Source organism: Panthera leo, chromosome B2 (assembly GCF_018350215.1).
Source record: "Panthera leo isolate Ple1 chromosome B2, P.leo_Ple1_pat1.1, whole genome shotgun sequence".
In the NCBI taxonomy this organism is placed as follows: domain Eukaryota; kingdom Metazoa; phylum Chordata; class Mammalia; order Carnivora; family Felidae; genus Panthera; species Panthera leo.
In genome coordinates, this window is record NC_056683.1 from 67,981,235 (window position 1) to 68,006,014 (window position 24,780).

Here is a 24,780-nt window from a genome sequence, read left to right on the forward strand (position 1 = left end):
TGCTGACCTCCACAGCTCTTAAAGTTGTTCCTTGCATCTAGATATGCTGCATGGCACAGATTTGAAGTTTATAAAGTAAGAGTGGTTTACTTGTACAAAATATGAGTTGATTATGTTAATCAGTATTTGTTTTAGGCAATTTTTTTTCAGTTTTTCAGGACAGCTGGTTTTCTTTTTTTTTTTTTTAATTATAATTCATTCTTTTGAAGTGTACAGTTTAGTATTTTTTAGTATATGTACAATCTTGTGCAGCCATTACCATTATTTAGTTTCAGAAGGCAACAGACCATTTTATTTTAAAAGTGATTTTCCTTATAAATGGCATGTTCTAAAACTTGTTTTTTTAACTTTTTTTAAATGTTTATTTATTTTGTGAGAGAGAGAGAGAATCCCAAACAGGATTTGCACTATCAGTGTGGAGCCCTACATGGGGTTTGATCCCACAAACCGTGACATCATGACCTGAGCCAAAATCAGGAGCCAGACACTCAACCCGACTGAGCCACCCAGCCACCCCTGTTCTAAAACTTACTGAGGAGAACTCACTTTAGTAAAACACTCAGCGAATGTGATTTCCCCATACCTCTCCGATTCTTCATTTAGAGGAAATTACAAATGACAAGAAAATAAGAGCCTAGCCAGAATTTCTTAAATCTGTAACCAAGAATTTCTAGGTTGCGTTTGGGTATCTGTACATTTTTGGCTCAATATTCTGTGTTTTAGGCATTTCTGTTTTTGATACATAAAATAAAATTGATATTCAGCCATCATTCTGGGGGCACTGTAAGATCTTCACTTATGGGGGGAAACAGTCAGATCCTCTATCCCTTGCTAAATAAGGCAGGGAGTGAGTTCTAGTGACATATTTCAGGAAGATTTTCAACAAATTAAACCGGGAGGATGTAAAAACAAACTTTTAGCCACTCAGATAATTTGGTAGCTCTTACGCTTTGGGAAACATTAGCAAGATATGTTTAGCCTGATTATTTGCTAAGCTGATTCCAAATTATTATAAAGAAAACCTTAGCAAGGAGGGTGCATAGTAGTGCCATACAGTTGCTTGGTTCCTTAGAAATATTTCTGGGGTCCATGGAAAGTCTGGATAAAGCATAGGTGTGTGATTTTCAGGTAGCATTTCCTCCATTTCCCCTTTGTTGCAAAGCAGTTCTTTTATGTGTTCTATGTATGGAGTGCTCACATAGGATTCACTTAGGAAAGGGTTCTGTTGCAGGAAGTTGGAAAACCAGTTTAGACTTTTAAGGTTACTTCCAAATTTGACAATTTTTCTGGTGTTCTCGTGGTGCCTCATACTCACCTTTATGATAGCATTTAGCAAGGCGTTTGAAAATTCACTTTTATGGCAGTTTCTTAATCAGATTTTAACTTTCTTGAGGAAGAGGGCTGTGTGTCTATATCTGCGACATCAAATACTGTAACACCATATAGTTACTTATATTAAATAGAATCGGACAGTTTGAATTTTAAGATGTAAGCATTTATTCCCAGTGTTAAACAAGATGCCAAACTTTAGCTTGAATTAAATAGTTTCTTTTGCGTTTGAAGAAAGTTAAAAGGAAGATTATTCCTCTGAATGATTTTTTTTATATATTCAGCATATAAAGTATAAATTAAGGTCGTCAGTGGTTTGAGCCTAAACTTCTTTTACTCAATAATACATTTTTTATCTATGTGTAGATAATTTCTGTAGTTCTTTTAGTATGCTTCTTGCCCCATTTATCTGTGCCTATTCACAAATGACCTTTTGTAGCTATTTATTTTGTTCTTCCCAGTGAATGTGTTTAGATACCCTTTGATCTTGGGTATCTGGCATTATTTTCACAATTATTACTGTAAAGAATTTTCATTGGTATAGTCTTCTTTTGTAGGGTACCCTTGAAAGTGGAGCAAGCAAACAATGCTCGTGATGCCTTGGCAAAGACTGTCTATAGCCATCTTTTTGATCATGTGGTCAACAGAGTAAATCAGTGTTTTCCTTTTGAAACATCATCTTATTTTATTGGAGTCCTAGATATTGCTGGTTTTGGTAAGTATAGTTTTGTTTGTGAATTTGTATGTTATTTTTTGTTCAGTTTTTCACATATATCTAAAATTAAAAGAACCATTTTTTCACTTGCAGTACCTTTCACTTGATATGTTTCCAGTTATGTGTCCATACCTACATTTCATTTTATAATATGATTTAATTAGGAAGCTGATGCTTAACAAAAGGAAAAACTCAGAGGTTTTGGTCACACTAATGCTAATAATAAAACATGTTGATTGAAACCATTATAGTTAGGAAATGTCTCTATACTCCTAAATGAATACAACTGAATAAAGGTAAAGTCTTGAGTCCTACTAATAAAGAGGATTAAGTCATTAAAACCACTGACTACAATGTAGTGCTGGATATAAGTTGACCTAACATATAAGCCAAACTCATTGCTATGTGTAGAAATTCATCACTAGTGGTTAACAGGTTGCTATTTCCAATGAATTTCCACCAAATGAATAAATATGTTTATTAAAGATATTTTATACATATAACTATGTAATATAAATATATATTCAGGGTATTATATATTAATTTATATTCAAGATAAATGTTTGAGAACAGCCACGGAGCTGTGCAACCAGAAATGAAAAGAATCACTAACATCTGAGTGCCAGATGTATTGTTGTGAATGACTCTTTTGTAAAAATCTCCAAGTAAATTGGACCATTTTTATATTGGGCTGTATCAATGTGAGTGTTCCTTCTGGCTGCGTAGGAGTGGTGTTTTCCTCCTGTGTAGTTTGCTTTTGCCAAGAGAAGGTATGAGTATTTACTTTTGGGGAGGGGTAGAATTTTGGTTTTGATGTGATACATATTTTAAAATTTATAATTATTACCTTTGGTTCAAAGGTAGAAAAACACTCATCACTGAGGTAAAATTTTAAAATCTTCAGACATTGGTTCCTGGTCTGCACCAGTTTTAGTGTAACAGGCACATAACAGAATCATAACATTTTAGAGCTACAGGGATCTTAGAGGTAATGTAATGCAGTCTCTTTACTTTAGAAATGAGTGAGTATTCGTAATATTTTTTAACTATGATTTTACTGATTATACAGAAAAAGATTTAAAACACTTGTCTTTTAAGCCACTTTTGTTCTTCAGTTAATTTAGATTGCTTTAACACCTTGTGCTTAAGAAACTGGTTTAAGTGGTTTACGTTTTGCATCTTTTACGATACGACATTTATCTCCTTTAACGTGTACCTTTTTTGTTAAGTAAAATGCAATTATTTTCAATACTTAATTGAAATACCTAACAAAATTTGTCTTGAAATGAGAGAATTTGGGGAGTATAATGCAAATATATGTATTTTTTTACTTAATTTTAAATTAAGCATTGACATAATAAAATTTTATCCAAAGATAAATTTATAATATGAAGTTGATTTGATGATGACTTTTGACTCTGGTTTTATGTTTTCAGAGTACTTTGAACATAACAGTTTTGAACAATTTTGCATCAACTACTGCAATGAAAAGCTTCAACAGTTTTTTAATGAAAGGATTCTGAAGGAGGTAATTGCCATTACAATTTAAATTTAAGAACTGCATTAAGCTATTTTAATTTCAAGGAACAGAGGCATGCTGCCCCAGTTAATGGGGTATAATATGTAAGGTGGCCCAGAGGATCAGAGATGCCCAGAAAAGGCCCCACGGGCTAGCTGTTGCTCAGGCACAACTGAAGTGTTTGTTGATACAGTGGAAGCTTAGGGACCCAATAAAAACCCTAATAGGCATCTCAGAAGTGAACATCTGTTGCTTCCTAGTGACTTTTGCCAGACTTGGTGTTTCATTTGTTTCTTTTTCTGAGTCTGTTGCCCCTACATCTGCCACTGCCAAACAACTTTCTACTCTATCCCTGATGTTGGCATCTCCCACCCTTCTTCTATGTCTCTCTGCTTCTGCCCACTCTGCTATGTGCTCACCCTCTCTCTGTGTGTGGCAGGAAAGCCACCAAATCGAGGGATGCAGTGGGGCCATTTGCTTGGAGTGCCTCTGGGCAGTGTATTCTCTGCCACACTACTGTGTGCACTGCCCAGGCGCCTGTCAGTGGTGTGCCTACGGCTGGCCTCCAGTCTCTGGTCCAGGAAGGGGGTTGCTGCCACTGCTCCTAGTGAGTAAGTGGGCATGGCCAATACTCACAGTCCCGAGTCTAGGAAAGTTATAATTCTTTAGAGTACAGAATAAGTAAAGATAGGTTTGGATCAGTTGATTTGTGATTAGGCTCCCTATTTTTACCTTATGTTTGAATTCTCCGGTATTTATCTACCAGTACCCTTGACTTTCCTTCCTTTGTGCTTTTTGAGATATGTTCTACTGAATGTGGATGGTAGAGTTAGAGGGAACTTAGAAATGATCTAGTTCAGCCTTTTATTTTACAGACGAAGAAAGTGAATTTCCAGAGCAGTTTAATGACTGCTGCAGGTCTGAACCTACCTTCCAGCTGCCTGACTGACAATACTGTTTTCTTCTCATCCTAGCATTGCTGTTTTCCAGTTCTGTTCTTAACTGTATCTGGATCTGAAATGTGAAGTATTCTTTCCTGTTCCCATTCCATTAATCTTTTCCCACATGTTTGTTATGTTTTTGTCTTTGTGGGTTTCCCAGCACATTCATTTTTATACTTTTTACTTGTATACTATAGTTAAAGCCAGTTCCGGCATAAATAAACAGGTAAACCAAATACTTAGCAGTTAAGATAATTACTCTGAAAATGTTTTATGCAGCCATGTTAGTTCTTCCATTACTATTTGAAGTTGTACATGTGTACTTCTCACTTAACCTCCCCTAATTCTTCCCTTCCATGCCAGCCCAGCAAGCTTTATCTAGAAACATAACGAGGAAACAATATCTTGATATATGTTTATTTCTTTAACAGTTCCTTAAAATAAATGTTTGGGGGTACCTGGGTGGCTGAGTTGGTTAAGTGTGTCCTGACTCTTGATTTTGGCTCAGGTCATGACCTCATGGTTCATAGGATTGAGCCCCAAGTCAGGCGCTGTGCTAACAGCGTGGAGCCTGCTTGGGATTCTTTCTCTCAAAATAAATAAATACATTTAAAATAAAATAAAATAAGATAAATGTTTGGATTTCAAATTCCAAATTCAGATTGTGTCTCAAATGGACGGGACTTCTAAAATGATAGAAACCCTTTCTAGTATATCTTGTGGGAGGAAATATTTAAACATTTGGGAAAAAAAGATTAAAATACATGTCAACCTACACTCATTTCGTTGCTCACCCATCTGTAGTAAAATCCTTTTTTTTTTTTTTAATTTTAAGAAGATACCAGACTTAATCTAGGAACTCAACTTTAATTTGTAAATTATTTTTCCAAATTACACTTATTTTTCCCAGTAATATATTCCTTATATATATCACTGTGTAGATACTAGAACCCATTTGCAATTAATTGCTGTTTCCTTGATTTTAGTGCTTGTCTGTATATGTTAAGAAATTTCTCCTGTCTTTGGACAACAGTTTAGGACTAAAACAGTTTAGTTTGTTTAGCTCTTCTTTAAACTTTTAAAAATTATCACAGCCGGTTTTTACATTCTTCTGTACATTTCAGGGGTTGGTAGACTCCGGCCTTTGGGGGAAATCCAACATGCTGCCTATTTTTGCAAATGAAGTTTTATTGGAACACAGCCATGCTTTTTCATTTACTGTTATCTGTGGCTGCTTTTGTGCTGCAGTGGCATAATTAAGTAGTTTTGACAAAGACACTATGCTTTGTATCCCTCCCTCTCTAACCTCTTTTTTTTTCTTCCCCTCCCTCATGGACTTCTGTGATTGGGGGTGGGAGGGAGGGGAGGGTGGGTGATGGGTATTGAGGAGAGCACCTTTTGGGATGAGCACTGGGTGTTGTATGGAAACCAATTTGACAATAAATTTCATATTTAAGAAAAAAAAAAAGACACTATGGCCCACAGCTGAAAATATTTACTGTCTGGCCCTTTACAGAAAAAGTTCGTTAACTCTTGGTCTATTTTACTGAGAAGTTTGACTTTAAAATTGCTAACGAGGTGCCTGGGTGGCTCAGTTGGTTGAGTGTCTGACTCCTGATTTTGACTCAGGTCATGATCTCATGTCGGGCTCCATGCTGAGCATGAGACCTCCTTGGGGTTCTCTCTCTCCCTCTGCCCTTTTCCCCTGCTCGTGCTCTCTCCCTCTCTAAAATAAAGTAAAATTAAATTTAAAAAATGAATTTAAAATTGCTAAAGATATTTCAAAGCCTTGGTCTTTCCTTGCTTTTGAATGGTTACAAACAGATCTCTGCATATTTCAAGAAAAATATGCTTATCTGCCGGAGGGAAAATTTCCACATATGTAAATCATATGTTGGCCATTTAATTTCTGACTTCATATTGCTTGAGGAACAAGGATTTATCTTCCCTAATGTTTTGTAAGTCTCTTTAGCTCCTGAACTTATTGGTATGAACCTTTGTACTCTGGACTAATCAGTAAATGTTATGATCAGAAGTGGCACAAAACAAGCCATTTCTTTTACAGTATTTCCATATCTATGATTATGATTATTTCATTTTAGGAACAAGAACTCTATCAAAAAGAAGGTTTAGGTGTTAATGAAGTGCATTATGTGGATAATCAGGACTGTATAGGTATGTTTTTTTTATTCCACTTTTGGGAACTATGGGAAGATATAGTGAATGCTTTTACTAGTAATTTTTCTGTGTTCTGTGATTGATATTACTAGTTATAGGACTTGAAGCTGTGGTATTGGAGAGGTTTTACTTCTCTGGTACTACTGGGAGTTTATTTTTCCTACCAAGGAATCAAATTCAGTATGTTGAAAATTTTCCTAAAATTTTTTCTGTTTGCTGTGATCAATATTTTCGTTCTTAAACCTAACATGTGAGTAACTTAAGAAGGAAACAGGGATGCCTGGGTGGCTCAGCTGGTTAGGCATTGGGCTTCAGCTCAGGTCTTGATCTCACAGTTCATGGGTTTGAGCCCCGCATCGGGTTCTGTGCTGACAGCTCAGAGCCTGGAACGTGCTTCAGATTTTGTGTCTCCCTTTCTCTCTGCCCCTCCCCCACTCATGCTTGGTCTCGGTCTCTGTCTCTGTCTCTCAAAAATAAACATTTAAAAAAAATTAAAAAAATAAAAAAGAAGGAAACTAAACTGCGTAAGTAGTAAAGGGATGAATTACTCACCTAAGGAAACCCATGTTAGCCAGGCTCCAAGTGAGGTTTTTCAGTGTTTGGCTCTGTGGTTCTGCAGTTCCCTTATTTCTGTTCCCTGCATTGGCAGCACCCTCTGGCCAATTGCAAGTTGGTCTCACAAGTTTCGTGAGTCATATCCAGATAATGCTGTGCAGTAGGAGAATAGGGTCTTTGTGTCTGTTTTTATCAGTAAAGGAACCTTTTTCTCTCACCTCTGAGCTAGTGCTTAATCTTCCTTTTCTTTCCCACCTCATCTCTAAAATCAACTGTTGGTCAAACTTTGTTTTTTGCAAACTCAGTTTCACAATGGAGTCAGTAACTCATGCTACATTTGGACAAGATAGTGTAATATAATAATAATAATAATAATAATAATAATACTTCACATTGGCACAACTTTTCAAAGCACTTACATGCTAGTTGGCTCACTGAGCATTGCCTTTACATATCACAGCCTTTCTCAGATCTCTGTGCCTTTGATTTTGTGATTTGATATCTTGGCTGGAATTCCTCCCCTGCCATTTATCTTTCAGCGCACTTTCATATCCTTCTACACCTATCAAAATACTCATTTATGGTTTAGTTCTGCATGCCCCCCCCTTCACCATCACCAGTTGCCTAAAAAGCATCATTCTTTGAGCAATGCAGTTCGAATTTTGATTTCTCTTCTTACATCCTATGGCTTTTGAAGTGTGTTCCATTTAGTAGTTTTTATATGCTGTATTTGAGCACTTTATAGTTATTTTGTACAAGTAAGAAATTCAAACAACATGAAGGGAGCATAAAAATGTCCTGTTACTGAAGTTTTGTTGGAAGGCATTTGAATTACTATTGAAAAGTAGATTTTAAAAGCTAAGCATGAAAAAGCTTCTGTACTTTTACTTCATTTTGAATGTAGATATCATATGGAAGAGGAGGAATTTTTGGTTCCTTAGCTTCTCATCTAAGCTTACAAATTGGAATGGTTTTACATTAATCATATGTTTATGAACTTGTTTTTCTAGAACCTATATTAGTTTCCCCCGCTATCAACATTTTTATGAAACTTTTCATAAACCAAAATAGTGTAAATCAGAGAAGCAGTTACCATTTTGCAAATGCGAAAATTCTTTTTGGGTTTCTTTCTATGAAAGCAGGTACTAATATAGGCCTTTTGTAAAAGTGAAGTGGCATAAAGCAAACTTTTCCATAGTGGGGGAAACCTGTTTATGATGTTACTTTCTGATAGATTGCTAAATCTGAAATAAAATCTATCTGCTTTCTATAGCCTGTGAAGATACTTACAATACAATCATCTGTTACATTACTTCTGACCAGTCCTTTAAATTTATAATTAGTAAGTTGTTCACATATCCTTAAAATGTTTTTACCCTGTCATATTTTGACTTTTTTTGGAATAGATTTAATTGAATCAAAATTAGTGGGGATACTGGATATTTTAGATGAAGAAAATCGCCTTCCCCAGCCAAGTGATCAACACTTTACATCTGCAGTTCACCAGAAACACAAAGAACATTTCCGACTCACTGTGAGTTTGCCATTCCAAAATTGAGACCCTGTGGTGGGAAGAGAAACCTTTAGAAAGATGTTGCATATTAAGTAATTAGAATAATAAATTATATGGGGCTTAGAAAAACTATAATTTATCCAGCACAGCATCCTCTATAGATAGGCCCTTAGTTTATATATGTGTATCTTGGATGATGATGATCTCTCTAATGAAGGCCCTTTTAGCTGGATGGAAAGTACATTTCATCTATCTAAAATGGATAAACAGGTTTACTTGCTATTTTTATGTTCTTCCTTCTAGCAAAATGGACACCATTTGCTTTGCTTCTGTCATGTGACCTGGATCATGTTCCAGGGGTTAGCATCTAGAATCACAAGCAGCCACCAGTCTGCACATTTGTAAGACCAGTAATAAAGTTTATGGCTTAGAGTCTGACTTGTGCAAGCAATCCATATTAGATAATGGGTAGCCAATTTATTTTGATGCTCTTTCCTAGGGACTTTTGAATGGGAAATATACTCAGAGACACAGAACTGAAGCAGTAGAAAAATTAACTACAGGGAAAAACACAGAGATCAGTGGAAATAAATGAGAAGTACACTTCCGAAGGGGTTAGAGGACCTGGTTCCCTGAACTGCTGTTGGGTCATAGAGCTGTGTTTGAATCCTTATACCAGTGAACAGTAGGGTTTTCTTCATGAGGCTGGACCCTGAGGCTATTGAAGTGTTTCCTGGGTTCACCTAATTCTGTATTTATCTTTACACTCAACCATCATCCCTTGAGGTAATACAAAGACAGCTCCATCCTTGTGCCCAATTAGCACAGAAAAATACGGATGTTAATTTCATCCAGGAAGATAGGTGCTGCCTTATCTTACAGAGAATAACAAAGGAAGAAAGGGAGGAAAGAAGAAAAGTAAAGCTGCTTAGACTTGCAGATGGCTCCCATACTGTTTATTATTTTGAAATTGTACCATAGTATATCAGTCATTGCTTTGATGGATCCAGGAGCTGAACTGAATGAAGACTAGTATTCTTGTTTCCTTACATCATTAACTAAGTTAAGAATGTGTTAGGTAAACAGGTTGGATGCATTTACTTGAAAAGTTGATGTAGTTGTGATAACCTTCTCTAGGGACTGAATCTAGCAACCACGTGCCCCACTGACTTGGAGTTCTTCTATGTCCTTAAATATTTCTTATAATGCAGAGCCTGTCTCTTCAGTGGAGATAGAAATCAAGTGATACGAATCCTCACCAAAACTTTTGCTAAGATTGAAGATGTATATCCGGTCCTGTATATTCACTGTTCACTAGTCTTTGTTGTGACCAGCTTGCTTTACCAAGAGTACAGATTGCTAGTGAACAAAATTGTGACCAGGGCCTCAGAGAACCCTGAGTTATATAGTACATATAACTACAAGGACAACAAGCTAAAACATCAAGAATGGACTTTGGCTGCTTGTCTTCAAAGAGAACAAGAGCAAGACAGTAAATTCTAATTTTTATAAGCCATTACTTTTGTTGTAATTCTTTGGAAATAAAAGTAATAATAACCATTTATTGAGCACTTCGTATGTGCCAGTCATCTGAAGGTTTTACTTAAGTTATTTTATTTAATACTCATAATCTCTGGGGTAGATCCTGTTTGTATGCCCATGCTAGAGATGGGGAGATGTACACAGAGAGGTTAAGTGACCAGTCATGTGTAGCATAGTAAGGAAGTGGTGGATTTGGGAATCAGGCTGGGCATTTTGACTCCAGGGCCCTTGTTCTGGCTTATACTGGTGTATCACCTCACAAAGAAGAGGCTCTGTGCTCTGCTAGCCCTCTCACCTAGAAAAAGCCTGGTAATGTTCTCAAAGTCTTAGTTTTTTCATTTTTAAATGAGGTTGTCTTTCTTATCCTTAGGTTATTTTGAGGGTCAGATATATTCTTTTATGTGAAGGCATTTTGGAAACTTTTAAATATGAGATATTGTCATTGATAGTATAGCCCTAAAATGATTCAGTGTCCTTCAGATAGATTCAGGCTCATTGTATAAACATGTTAGGATGTATAGTTTTGAAAGTGGGAGAAGTACTGATTTCAGATGTTTTTTAGAACAGTGCTTCTCAACCTTGGTTGTACCTTCAAATCACCTGACGTAAATGATACGGGCTTTAGGGGGTTTAAAAGTTTTCCAGTTAATTCACCAGTTAAGTCAAGAACCACTACTTTAGACATAGGCAGTTAACTTTATAAAGTGCCCATTGTTTTGCATATTTACAGTGTTTATTTTTGTCTGACTCATTTTTTCTTTTTTGAGAGATTATAACCAAATACTTGCTACATTTCATTGGTAGTCTAAAGCTTACTAGGTGTTTCAAAGGCAGTATAATTGTGTGAAGTGTGAAAAATTCCCATGTAATTTTAAGTGTTTCACATCCCAGATGTTTTCTAAGGAGATTATGTAATATTTTTTTGATAATTTAATAACTAATGCATGTACTCTTTTCAGATACCCAGAAAATCTAAGCTGGCAGTCCATAGGAACATCAGAGATGATGAAGGCTTCATTATCAGGCATTTTGCAGGGGCAGTGTGCTATGAAACAGTGAGTGTGACTTTTACTAAGAGAAAACCATTTGAAGTTGAAGTTGCGCCGCACATAATGTTAACCTCCAGCCACATCTGGTTATTTCAGTTTAAATTTAATAAAATTTAAAATTCAGTTCCTCAGTACACTGGGCACACTTCATGTGTGGGGACTGTGTTGGACAGTGCAGATGCGGAACAGTTTTGTCATCTCAAATTCTGTTGAGCAGAGCTATATCAAGGGATATTACCAAGGGATGGACTGAATCATTCCTGTTTGCTTTATTTTTCAGACCCAATTTGTGGAAAAAAATAATGATGCTTTACATATGTCTCTTGAATCCTTAATATGTGAATCCAGGGATAAATTTATACGAGAATTATTTGAATCATCTACAAACAACAACAAAGATACTAAACAAAAAGCAGGAAAACTTAGCTTCATCAGTGTGGGAAACAAGTTTAAGGTATTTGTGTTAAATTTATTATTTGAAAATTTGTTTTTAGTGCATTTCAAATAAAATATATTGTTTTATACTTTACAGAGGATAATGCAGATCACTGTCAGAAATCCCATGAGTGAAGTGCAAGAGCAGACCCTGCATTGTTGATATTTGTATACAAAATAACATAAAATAGGTGTAGTAATTGAACATACAGAAATTCTTAAAATCTTATGAGTCTGTTCTTTCTTGTTGCTTAACATATCTGATTCATACCTGCTTCTCCTAATGTTCTTGCTTCTGCTTACTGTTTGGTTGACCTTCAAACCTTCTCTTTCCCATGTGTTTTCTGTTTCCTTCCTCATTCAGCAGTTTTGTTTTAGCTGGAGTAGTCCAGCTCGGGATGGCTAGAGAGGACTAGTTGAGTTGAGAGAGGAAAAGCAGGCACAGCCAGGGGCTTCAGGTAAATGATCACCTTCCTGGACTCTCATTTATAGAATGGCTGCCATGTTAAAAAGAGCCCGTCTCAAGTTATTAATTTAGTTTTTAATTTATTTTCAATGTGTTTTCTCTCACTGTGTTTTACACTAAAATTTGATTAAAGCTTTTGATAACTTTGTAAAAGATAAATGCTCTGTGTGACAAACCCTTCAAACTGCTTATTTAACATTGAAGAACATCTCATTTGTTTTATTAATTTTAGATCAAAAATTTATTCTTTGAGGTCTGACAGGGAATTGACACATGATGTGTCTTAGAAATGGAACACGAATTGGTTTTAATTGTTGAGTATTTAGCATAGAAAAAGGTAATTTAAAAACTTTTCTATCACAAGTTTAATGAATAAAAAATTATAAATAGAACAAAGACATAGGATTAATTTCTCTTGTATACATCTTCACAAAGTATTGTTGTATATACAAAAAACCTGTGCATATGCCTTCTATTATGTGTACTTTAAATATTAAAAATGATGTAATTAGAAACTCTTTAAGCATCAGAATACTATAATAATAGCAACAATGTAAGCCTCCTGAAATCCCTTGTGGATAGAAATGGGCTCTAATTAACTATCTCGATGAAATCATGTTTATAAACCTAGATTTTTTTAAAGTATATATAAATATAGGAGAAAGTTGATAATACTTTACAAGTAATTGAATAAAAATTCTTTAACTTTGTTATGTTATATTCATTATGAGTTCCTGATTCTCTTGAGCAATACTTTTTCTCTTATTTGTATATTTTGAAATTCCTGAATAGACACATGATAGCAGATTAGTATAAAATAGTATGTTAGCCTATATGAAGTGGATATTATTATTTGCATAATGTAATATTATAGTAGTATTGCTTGAAAGAACATACTTGAAATTTTAGACAGTATAAATAAAAACAAAACATTCTTAAAATTCTTTGAATTAAAGTATTCTTTTATGTTGAGATATGAAATGCCTAAATATTACTTACATTCAATAGGATGTATTTTGCACATTAAACTGCTAAAAACTATAACTGAGTGATATTACTAATAAATTTCAAAAATGTGTTGAGATACTTTGAAATGATGTATTAATAGTAATTCTTAATTTAAAATATAGTAGAATAGCTTGTTAAATTCAAGTTACGTAAGGCAATAAAAGAAAACAGGCTAGCATTTACAGTAAGACTTCAGTTACCCATCATTTCTGAGAACCACAGGTTCTCTGCCGAAAAGTAACATTTTCAGGTTATTTGAAACATAACTCTTTTACTGTTAGTGATTTAGAAAACAATCGTCTTTGATGGAAGTCTTACTCTGTTGTTACGTACATGAATATTTGTATGCTTAAAAATAAAATACAAATAGAGCATGAGTTTCATAAAACTGTTTATCCTTATGCCTTATGGTCCTTGACTGCTTCCTTGATAATTGACAGTCTTCCCTCTTCTCTCAAGTTTATTTTTGCTGCTTCTCTTCTGAATTAGTTTATCTCCATTTTTTTGGAGAATACCATGCTTAGTCTATGGATTAAGAGGCATGGACTTCGTGACATTTGTTTTCTTTTCAAATTAGTGCCTCTTGTACTTGCTTTTCAGTTGTTTGTGGTCCAGATTGATCAAAGTTGTCAGAACTCAGTCAACCAGATAAGTGGGGTGTGACTGTGTTTTTTTTAATCCAGTCAGAAATTTACTCCATTTTTATAACTTAAGCCTATGATGTCTGAAGTATACTGTAGTTTCATGTGTAAGAGAATGAACTGTTGGAATCTTGGCTTTACCGTTACTCGTTCCATGATCATAGGCAAGTAATTTATCCCTCTGGGCCATAATGCTTTTACCTGAAAAATGAGGCTGATAATACATACTTAATTTGAATTGTTTGTGGTTTGAACCTGATCATTCCTGTGAAAATCTTTGAGCAGTGCCTGACTCATAGAAAGTATTCAGTACAGTCTACCTATTAATAATAATAATAATAATTACTATTATTAAATATTAAATAATTACTATTATTAAAAATAATAATTATTATTAACATATTGGATTGATCCAATATATTAATTTAGGAATTAACATCTGGATTTATCTTCTGTAAGTAGTATAATAAGCATCTTAGTATAAAATTGATATGAGAATTTTATATAATTGACTTTGCAGAGAAGTAAAGCAAAACATGATTTTAATGTATTATTAAACCAGAGTAAATTACTGTCACTTAATATTATTAGAAACAGGAAAATATAGTAACTTGTAGTATACATTGTCAAGTTGTTTTTGAGAAAATTGTCCAAGCTTTTAAAAATAATTGGAATGTAAAATATTTTAAAATAGCCAAGAGGGTTTTGACAGCTAGGCAGGACAATTTCATTTATGATAAGTGTTATATAAAACATTTCTAATACCATTAGTGTGTATTTTAAGTATGTCTTCATTCTTCAATGGAGTGTGACAGAAACTGCACCCAGCTTGCTACGTATTCAAGTACAGCTCTGTTGATCTATTATGGAATGCATCCCCTGCATTTTCATGTACTTCCTTTGTTGCCTGTACACTTTTCCCTCATTCATCCCGCCTGCAAGTATGTGTGTATATTTTATAGCATTGCTAATTTTCAGTCTTTTAATTATACAAGTTCTGTATGACTAGTATAAGTTACTGTCCTTGTCATCATATTAGCCATATATTTTGCATGTTACTGTAAAAGAATTTATCAGTTGTTAAGTTGCACTGTGTTGTATGTTGATGTTATTGCATGTTATTTTATGCTAATGTTGGAGAGCTAATGGTAACTTATGACATTGTGTACTTTTGCTTTTTGAAATCGTAAAGTGATTTGCTTTCTTCTGCAGACACAGTTAAATCTGCTTCTGGATAAACTTCGAAGTACTGTGAGTAAAATTTTTAAAAATTCAGAGTTTTTAAATAGTCCTCTGAAATTACTGTTAGTAATTACTCAAATAAACAGAGTAAACCTAGAATAATTAGAAATTAATTTAAAACTGAATTCCCTTGTTAAAAAAATTAGTTTTTTAAATGGTTGTCATTTTGGTTAGGCTTGTTCTGAAGAAAGTCAAATATATATGGGAAGTCACATTATTTTATAAATATACAGAATTCTCTCAAATGTTACTCAATTCAGATTATCCTGTAGTTTCAGAAAAGTGAAAATAATTAGTTATTTATGTGGAGAAAGAAAATATATTTTTTAGGATTAAAGATAATGCATGTAATTCATTTTCATTTTATCATTCTTGTAGTAACATTCTCCAGCCTGACAGTGTTGTCATGGAAAAAATGGACATAACATTTTTATGCCCTGTTATAGAGGCAATATTTCCTAGGATTCCCTCCCCCCTTTTTTAATTAACTAGACATTTTAGTAGTTCACCCTGGTTTTTAATGGAAAATTTACCAGAGAAAGAAGTATGATATGTGGGTTATGTGGGCATGATTCAAGGCGAGGCTTATTTTTTAAACAGATCTACAGAACTTAACCAGGTATTCTTCCTTTTCACGTAGTCATTTTGAAAAGCCAAATATTTATTCTTTTGATGCTGTTATTGCTTATTGTTAGACTTGCTTTTGGAAGCATTAGCAGATATTCTCATTGTTTGCAAATATTTATCTCTTAGGAACTAAACATCTTTAAAAACCAAGTCTGATGAGGAGGGTATTTTACCTTTATCTTTATGGCCCAAATATAGATTACACCAAATACAGGGCAAATAATGAGAGTACTTTTGTGATTTATAAGAAGATACTTCCAAAAAGTGTTCTGAAAGTGTTTGCAGTGAGCATCCTTGTTGAAATAACTATTCAGTTTTTTAAGGGGACTGCTCTGAAAAGGAACAGTTATTTGGATGTTTGGTATATTCACTTTCATACTCAACAGGTTCATTGTGCACATATCCATATTCTTTGTGCCTCATTCAATGTAATCCGATAACTGATTCTAAATGAATGCCTTTAAAAGCTGTAAAAAAATGCTGTTTAACAAACAGAACTTTAAAATGTGAAGTGGTGCAGCTTAGGGACTTACAGAATGATGAAAAAGGTTGACTTATTTTTCCCCACTTTGGTCTAAATTTTGAGAGGCATAATTTTATTACTTTGTCTTGTTATAGGAAAATTTTCTTACCACAGAAATATAGCATATAAATATACTTAAATGTAGAATAAAATCATATATGTATCAGTCTGAAAAATGTATTATATGTAAATATGTTAAAATATTTTTCAATGAAAGACTTTTCTTTTTACAATAACACAATTTTTGGTACTCAAATCTAAAATGTACTATGTTTCTAACATTAGTATATAATGCAGAAATTCATTCCAAGCTTGAAATTTTGAAAGTATGCTAATTAAGTTTTAGATTCTTTAGTGATTATTTTAAAAGAGGTTCAGATATTAATGTTAACATGCTTGATAGTTACTGATTTTCATAGAAATAGAAAAATAAGAATGCTTATTGTATTGTCTTAAAAAGTATCTTTATTCTCCTAGGGTGCAAGCTTTATTCGTTGTATCAAACCTAACTTAAAGATGACAAGCCACCACTTTGAAGGTGCCCAGATTTTGTCTCAACTTCAATGTTCAGGTATTTTCATATATATATATTTTTAAATTTTTTTTTAATGTTTATTTATTTTTGAGACAGACAGGGCATGAACAGGGGAGGGTTAGAGAGAGAGAGACACACAGAATCTGAAGCAGGCTCCAGGCTCTGAGCTGTCAGCACAGAGCCCAACGCGGGCTTCAAACCCACAGACTGTGAGATCATGACCTGAGCCGAAGTCGGAGGCTCAACCGACTGAGCCACCCAGGCACTCCTAGGTATTTTCATATTTTTATAATTTATATCCATGTGTGTTGGGAATGTTTTTAAACCAGTCACAGCTATCTTGATTGTTTTTAAGTACAGTAAGATTTTTATTTTCTATTTCCTTAAATTATAAGAAAAGCATGGCTAGCAAGTTATTTTAGCAAATTGGGATATAGTTTATTGTGAAATAAAGCAACTTTACAGCATTGAAGTAAAATTTATGAAAACTCTTTAACTGCAAACCTAGATGTCCCTTAAGTAGGTTTTTGTTTTTTTTTAAGTTTATTTATTTTGAGAGAGTGAGAGAGCATGAGTGGGAGAAGAGCAGAGAGTGAGGGAGAGTTAGAGAGAATCCCAAGCAGGCTCCATGCTTCATGCTGACCTGAAGCAGGGCTTGACCTTATGAAACTTGAGATTATGACCTGAGCCAAAATCAAGAGTCAGACACTTAATGGACTGAGCCACCCAGGCCTTCTCGGGCTGGCAGTAGTTCATTTCTCATTCCTTAAATAGCTGGGTCAGGAGGTGGGTTTTGGTGTCCTTGCTCTCACTCCACTGCTTACAAAAAAATGAAAACACAATGCCCTTGGCTGCTGCAGAACTTCTGTGCATTTGGCTAAACTATCACTCTCCACCTTTCACCTGCCACCTTCTAACTTTGCTTAGTCATAGAAGTCTTAGGCACAAGGCTCACTGTTTTTCCTGTACTGCATGCCCATCTTCTCTCCACACCCATGCTACGCCTCCTGTCTCCCAGGGCATGAGTCCTCTACTTGCCTTTTGCTCCATCCCAAATTTGTGATACTTCCTTAAGCTCTCTGGTCTTTCTTACTCCTTATTTTGCTCCTCTCAAAGCCAGATTCATTATAAAGCTAGGGTCACTTAAGCTTCAGGGTCCCTCATTTAGATGAGCTCCTTTGAAAGCCCTGTACCTGCTTTTATATTCTTTTGTATTTTGTAATTTTGTACTTTTTTCTTAAATTACAATTGTATAAGCTTTAGGCAAACCCACCCTGCTCTCTCCAGATCTCTGAAGCTCTGCCAATAGACAGCCTCAGCTTCTTACTAGAAGATGGAAAGCTTCACCTGTGTGCTACCAAACACTGCTACCTACCTGCATAACCTTCCCTTTTGCTAAGAAGGTGGAAGTGCCTCTCTTCCAAGTTGAGACTATAGTTCTTTGGAATCATCCCTTCCTACTTTCTTTTGAATCTTCAATATCGATTATTTGTATTGAATCATTCCCTTTGAGGTAGTCTCTCTCACTACCATTTAAACATGTGGAGTCTTAATCTTAATTTCCTCTGACCCACATTCCCTTCCAGCTATTTCCTTATCTCTAGCCTCACTGTTTATTCTATAGTTTGTCCTTTTCTGTCCAAGAATAGCCTATTTTTGCTTTCTCAGTTTCTTGCCTTCCAATCACTCTCTAACCCAAGATAATTCAGCTTTCACCTTGATCAGTCCAACAGAGTACTTCCTTTTCTTTTTTTCAAGTTGTTTTTGAGAGAGAGGGAGAGAGCAAGAACACGAGCAGGGAGGGGCAGAGAGGGAAAGAGAGAATCCCAAGCAGGCTTCATCCTGTCATTGCGAAGCCTGATGTGGGACCCCAACTCACAAACTATGAGATCATGACCTGAGCTGAAATCAAGAGTTAGCTGCCCAACCAACTAAGCCACCCAGGCGCTCCACAACAAAATAATTCTTGATAAGGTCACCTGAGATTTCCCTGATCCTAAATCAGATATTCCTTTTTCAGTCCTCATCTTAGTGGACATCGACCTTTGACTTGATTGGGCCCATTAATGTATCCTTTCCTTGGCTCCTGAATCAGAGCATGTCCCTGATTTTCTTTTTTTTTTCTTTTTTTGTTTTTGTTTTTAATATTTATTTATTTTTGAGAGAGAGAGAGACAGAGCTGGAGAGGAGCAGATAGAGAGAGCGAGACAGAGGATCCAAAGGAGGCATGAGGCTTCATGCTGATAGCAGGGAGCCTGATTTGGAGCTCGAATTCATGACCTGAACTGAAGTCTAACACTTAACAGACTGAGCCACCCAGGTGCTCCCTGCTTTTCTTTTTAATTTTCTGGAAATTCTCAACTCCTCTGCAGGGTCTTCTTTTCTCTGGGTAGTGTTTGTTAGAGTTTTTCACGCTTTGGTTTAGGCCTGTTTCTTTCTCACTCTTCCCAGTGCTGTTTGATATAACTTTTCATGTTGATAGAAATATTTTATATCTGTGTTGTGCAATATGGTAGATGCCTCTGGCTGTTGAGCACTTGACATGTGGCTAGTATGACTTAGGTACTGATTTTTAAATTTAATTTTAATTTTTAAAAATTTAAATAGTCACATGTGGCTAGTGCAACTGCAAACCATGTAGCTAGTGGGTGCCATATTGCACAGCATAGTTATGTATTCTCTGTCCCCACTGCCTGATGTGACCTCCTAAATAGTCTTTGTCCCCCCCCCCCCAGATTTATCAAAATATAACTGACTTATTACATAAAGGCAAGGTGTACAACATGTTGATTTGATATACTTCTGTATGTAAAATGATTATCCCCATAGCATTTGCTAACAGTCTCATCAGATCCCGTAATTACCAGTTCTCTTTTGTGGTGAGAATATTTAAGATCTGCTCTGCTGGCAAACAGTGAGTCTTAGTACTCCCAATCCAAGCTATCACCATCTTTCACCAGGCTTTTTGCTGTAGCTTCCTAAGTATTCTCCTTGCATCTGCTCCGTCTGTTCTTCACATATATCCAGAATTGTTGCTTTACAACTCAAGTCTGATCACATCTTTTTACTGCTCAAAATGCTGTAATGGCTTCTGAGTATTATTAGGGGAAAGAGTAAAATCCTAGTAGCTTATGAGGCCCCAAAGGTCTGGCCCATGTGTTCCTAGCTCCATCTCTCTCTACTCTCTCTCTCCTCCCTGTGCTCCAGACATGCTGGCCTTTGTTTGGTTCCTTAAGTTCTCCATATTCCCTCCTGTCACAAGGCCTGTGCACATACTGCTTCCTCTGAGAAGCTCTTGACTGACTTTTGTCTTCATCTTTCATTTCTACGCTTGATTGTCCTTTCCTTGTGAAAGCCTTTATTGATATCCTTAACAGAAAGAGGGGTCTGAGTAAAGAGTGCTGAGCACCTTCATTTTAGCCATAAATTATATATAGATTTGTGCAATCATGTAATTTTTTTCTCTAACCTATAGATCTCTCAAGGGCAGAAACAGTGTCTGTTTTGGCTTGCACATTTATCCCAGCCTCTGAGCAGTGCAGAGCTTATACTAGACTTAGTAAATATTTGTTGAGTGAAATGCACGGTCTGGCACATGTGAAGACTTTTTGTTAATAATTTTAACAAATACTGTAATGTTAAATAATTCATGTCTGCCATATTCGTACATATGGATGTATTTTTGTGATATTTTCTTCAGATAGTTTTTATTTTGAGTTTGACTCCTTTCTCATTTAAATTTCTTTTCATGGTTTGTTTAGCCTAATACAATAAATCATTTATTTCCTAAATGAGCATCCAGTGTCCTGGCAAGTCAAGCATGTTTACATTTAGCTATATAGACTTTTAAATTGGTAGAGTGTGGGGTTATAGATGCTTTAGCTAGGATTTATCTTTCAGTTAAGCAGTGTATTTCAATATGCTAAGATGTGTTGTCAGTTTAGTAGATGACACCAATTCGTAGTAGTTTGACTTTTTTTTAAAGTAATAATAATAGTAAAATAATATAGAACTGGTTCTAATCATGTGGCTAGGTAATGAGGAAAATGAAAAAACAAAACACCCCAATAACCAGTAGAAATAAAAATACTTATGAAGCTTTGTAAAATAAAGACATTTAAGATTTGAATTCTGGATTACCTTTCTGTTTTCATTATTTTTTTCTGATTTAAGAAGAATTAATTGATTTAGGACTTCTTTTACTAAAGTTACTATCTTCTGATCAGCCAACACCAGGGCAAAGTAGGGGAAGGTAAGAGAAGGCAGGTGTTCTTCCTCTGTAACCTTGGGGCTGTGCTGCCTATCTCTGGCAGCAAAGAGGATTCTGAATATAACCAGCCAGACTGCACCAATAAGCCCTTCACCAGTCACACTTCTAGAAGGAAGAGTACTTGGTTTGGTGACTTTTTTTTTTTTTTTTTTTTAAGTGTTGAAAGGTCTTTAGAGTAAATTAGCTTCAAGTGCTGAGAAAGCAGCCCTAGGCTTGGTAATTTGTTAAGCTTCATGAAATTCTTTTTAAAAAAAAATTTTTTTTAATGTGTATTTATTTTTGAGAGAAAGAGACAGAGCATGAGTGGGAGAGGGACAGAGAGAGAGGGAGATACAGAACTGGAAGCAGGCTCCAGGCTCCGAGCTTTCAGCACAGAGCCTGACGTGGGGCTTGAGCCCCTGAGCGGTGAGATCATGACCTGAGCTGAAGTCAGGTGCCCAACCTACTTAGCCTCCCAGGCGCCCCGAAGCTTCATGAAATTCTTAATGAACTTTTGTAAGTTCATATGTTGTCTTCAGCTACAGAGCAAGCTAGGGGACTCAGAGGTGGCACATGTGTACGTTCCCAAGGGTACTTGTTTATTTGATACACATGGGCAAGAATTGTAACAATACTAGCCAAATCTTTTATTTCTTGAGCAGAGCCTAGAACTAACTAGATTTAGTTTTAGAGATTTCTTTCCTTAGGAATGATTGCCTTTATGTGCTTCGTTAATTAGTATTAAAAATTATAATAGTTATATAGTTGACTCTAAGAAAAAATCAAATAGTACACAATAATAATAACTAAAAAGTCTTCTCAGGTGTGATGACTTAGTTTTGTGTCTTGGGTATATTTTTTGTATTGGTTAAATAAAGCTTTGCCCATTCTTTTAAATTAATACACCATATTCTGCCATATGGTTGTAATATCATTTAATTCATTGATATTTAAATTATTTCTGTATTTTTTTCTATTTCAGCGATCCAGTGGACATGTGTGCATTCTCAATGTGTATTTTTGTCCACATGTGTGACAAGTTGTAGGATAGATTCATAGAAGTAGAAGTAGAAAGTACTGAGTCAAGAGGATAAATATTTCCAAATTGCCATCCAAAATTGTTGCACTGGTTTACTTTCCCACCAGTAGTATATGTGTGTGTTTTCTTACACTTTGAGTACTATTGGTCGACTTTGAGTACTATTGGTGTTTTATATCTTTGCCAGTCTGATAGGTTAAAATTCAGTCTGACTCTCTAGAAAAGATATCTTTCCTGTGAGATTATTTTTAAAATAACAATCCACTTATTTAAAAATAATATATTTTGTAGTTTCATTTTGCCAATTTAAATTTTTGACCACCAGGAATTTATTTTGGTATAAGGAGTGAGGAGGGATCCGGCGTCCAGTGTTAACATTTGTTTTCTAAATGGCTAGCCATTTGTCTTAACGCTTTGTTGAATAATCTTATTATCTCCATTGATATGAAAGTCTCAGGGAGTGAAATACAGGCCTTTTTGTAAATAAAAGTCCTGGCATTATCTACAATTGTTGAACCTTTCCCTGACTATGTATGCTTTTCCTGATGTGAAAATTTCATACTGACTCAAGGCTCAAATTAGACGTACTAGAGTTATACTGAAAATAGATACTCCTTCTATAGACTCTTTACCCCAATAGACTAGCTTCTTTGAGAGGTGAGTGAACAGGGATCTTTATAGTGAAATACTGAGCTCCCCTCTCTTTCTCTTTTGCCTTGTATAAGCTTGAGTGAGAACTTGGGGCTACTTCTTAGAGACTGTATTAGGAATCTTTTTAAAAAATTAACCTCAGGACTTAGTGAATTAATGCAGGCCTTTACCTCCTATACTGTTGATTGTGACATAGGTTTTTAGCAGAAAAAAGATACAAACTAGATTTGAGCTTTCTAGAGACTAGTAGTTTGTGCCCTAGAAAATGATTAGTCCTGCTGGTTTTAGATGAAATTTGCTACAATAGTTTTAGGTGGTGGGTAAGTTGGTACATATTGAGTATGGACATGATAGTCCCTATGTAATATTTCTTTGCTGATGATTCGTATAAATTGCCCCTTTCTAAACATTAATGTATAAAATTGATCATTCACAAGTTATTTTTGGACTTCGGTGCAGAGATTGGCAGTAATTTGTGTTTGTTTATGAATCTAGGTATGGTGTCTGTTTTGGACTTAATGCAGGGTGGTTTCCCATCACGAGCTTCCTTTCATGAACTCTACAACATGTATAAAAAGTATATGCCAGATAAACTTGCAAGATTAGATCCAAGACTGTTTTGCAAGGTATGAATACTGCCTAAATTGAAGTTTCTTAGCTATGAACTGTCTTTCTTGCTAACTACTATTTGGCATTTAACTTTTGAACTTTTATTTTTCAGGCTCTTTTTAAAGCTTTAGGCTTGAATGAAATTGACTACAAGTTTGGGTTAACAAAAGTATTTTTTCGGCCTGGCAAGGTAAGTATATTTGTATTTTAAAGTTTAACATGATGAATATGGATAGTTGGAGTCAAGGCATGTTTTGAAGTGTTTAGTAATTTTTATTATTCATGAATCATATGAGTATCAGTAATAGTATGCATGTGTGTGTGTGTGTGTGTGTGTGTGTGTACAGTTTCTCTACTTGTTAGAAGTTTACAATGTGTACTACTCTGTATAAGTTTTACAGTTTTTATTTCACATTTGGAAGTACTGGAATCAGAGCATTGTTTAATTGGATTTTTTTGCTTAAATAAGGATTAACCAGAAAATGTTTATGTTTTTAAAAAGTTGAAACATTTTCTAAAACATATTAATTCAGTCTTCAATAATTAAAAATTTCACAGTACTTTTGAGTCTTCATTGTAAGAACAAGTTCTATTAGAGTATAAATAGATGTTTAAGGTACAGGAAATTGGACTGAGGTTTGTACCAACTTCTTTCAAATCTTTGAATGAATGTGTAAATACTTTTGTAGGTGACATAATTTTAGGCTAACCCATAGTTTTGTATTTATAGATTGTTGTACTAGGTTATAAGACTGAGTTATAGAATATTTCATAACGTGTGTACAAAACAAATACCTAAATGTTATTCACAATCTGTTCATAACATGTTCACCATTCCTGACTTCATTAATATTGAGTGAATAATTGCATCCTCATCATTTTAAACACAACTCTTATTATATAATAGCCAACCATATTTGTTTGACTTCGCAGTATCATTAATAAATATCTCTAGGGGCGCCTGGGTGGCGCAGTTGGTTGAGCGTCCGACCTCGGCTCAGGTCACGATCTCGCGGTCCGTGAGTTCGAGCCCCGCGTCGGGCTCTGGGCTGATGGCTCAGAGCCTGGAGCCTGCTTCCGATTCTGTGTCTCCCTCTCTCTCTGCCCCTCCCCCGTTCATGCTCTGTCTCTCTCTGTCTCAAAAATAAATAAAAACGTTAAAAAAAAAAATTAAAAAAAAAAAAAAATCTCTAGTGCCGTGAAGACTAGATTAATGATAGTAATAAATCTGATTTCACATTTTTGAGCATGAGATAAAAACCTATGTAATGCATTACCAATGTATGCATTTCCATTTCGAATATTTTTACTGCAGAGAACCCATACCATTTCTTATAAAAGAAAAAAATTAAAAATGTATATTCATGGTTGGCTTAGCTATATAATCATACATATTTATCATAAACCCGACATT

General features: G+C 35.1%; 1 protein-coding gene across 7 annotated transcripts in view; it reads left to right on the forward strand.

Moving 5' to 3' along the window:
* The window catches only part of MYO6 (myosin VI), a 143,304-nt gene that overhangs the window by 91,969 nt on the left and 26,555 nt on the right, over window positions 1–24,780 (forward strand). For all 7 annotated transcript variants that reach the window (XM_042939199.1, XM_042939200.1, XM_042939203.1 and 4 more), the window contains 10 exons: window positions 1,887–2,044; window positions 3,481–3,572; window positions 6,607–6,679; window positions 8,644–8,771; window positions 11,252–11,347; window positions 11,622–11,795; window positions 15,104–15,142; window positions 16,761–16,854; window positions 23,253–23,383; window positions 23,479–23,556. In XM_042939199.1, coding sequence (XP_042795133.1) covers window positions 1,887–2,044; window positions 3,481–3,572; window positions 6,607–6,679; window positions 8,644–8,771; window positions 11,252–11,347; window positions 11,622–11,795; window positions 15,104–15,142; window positions 16,761–16,854; window positions 23,253–23,383; window positions 23,479–23,556 — 1,063 coding nt within the window. The remainder of the gene's footprint in view (window positions 1–1,886; window positions 2,045–3,480; window positions 3,573–6,606; window positions 6,680–8,643; window positions 8,772–11,251; window positions 11,348–11,621; window positions 11,796–15,103; window positions 15,143–16,760; window positions 16,855–23,252; window positions 23,384–23,478; window positions 23,557–24,780) is intronic.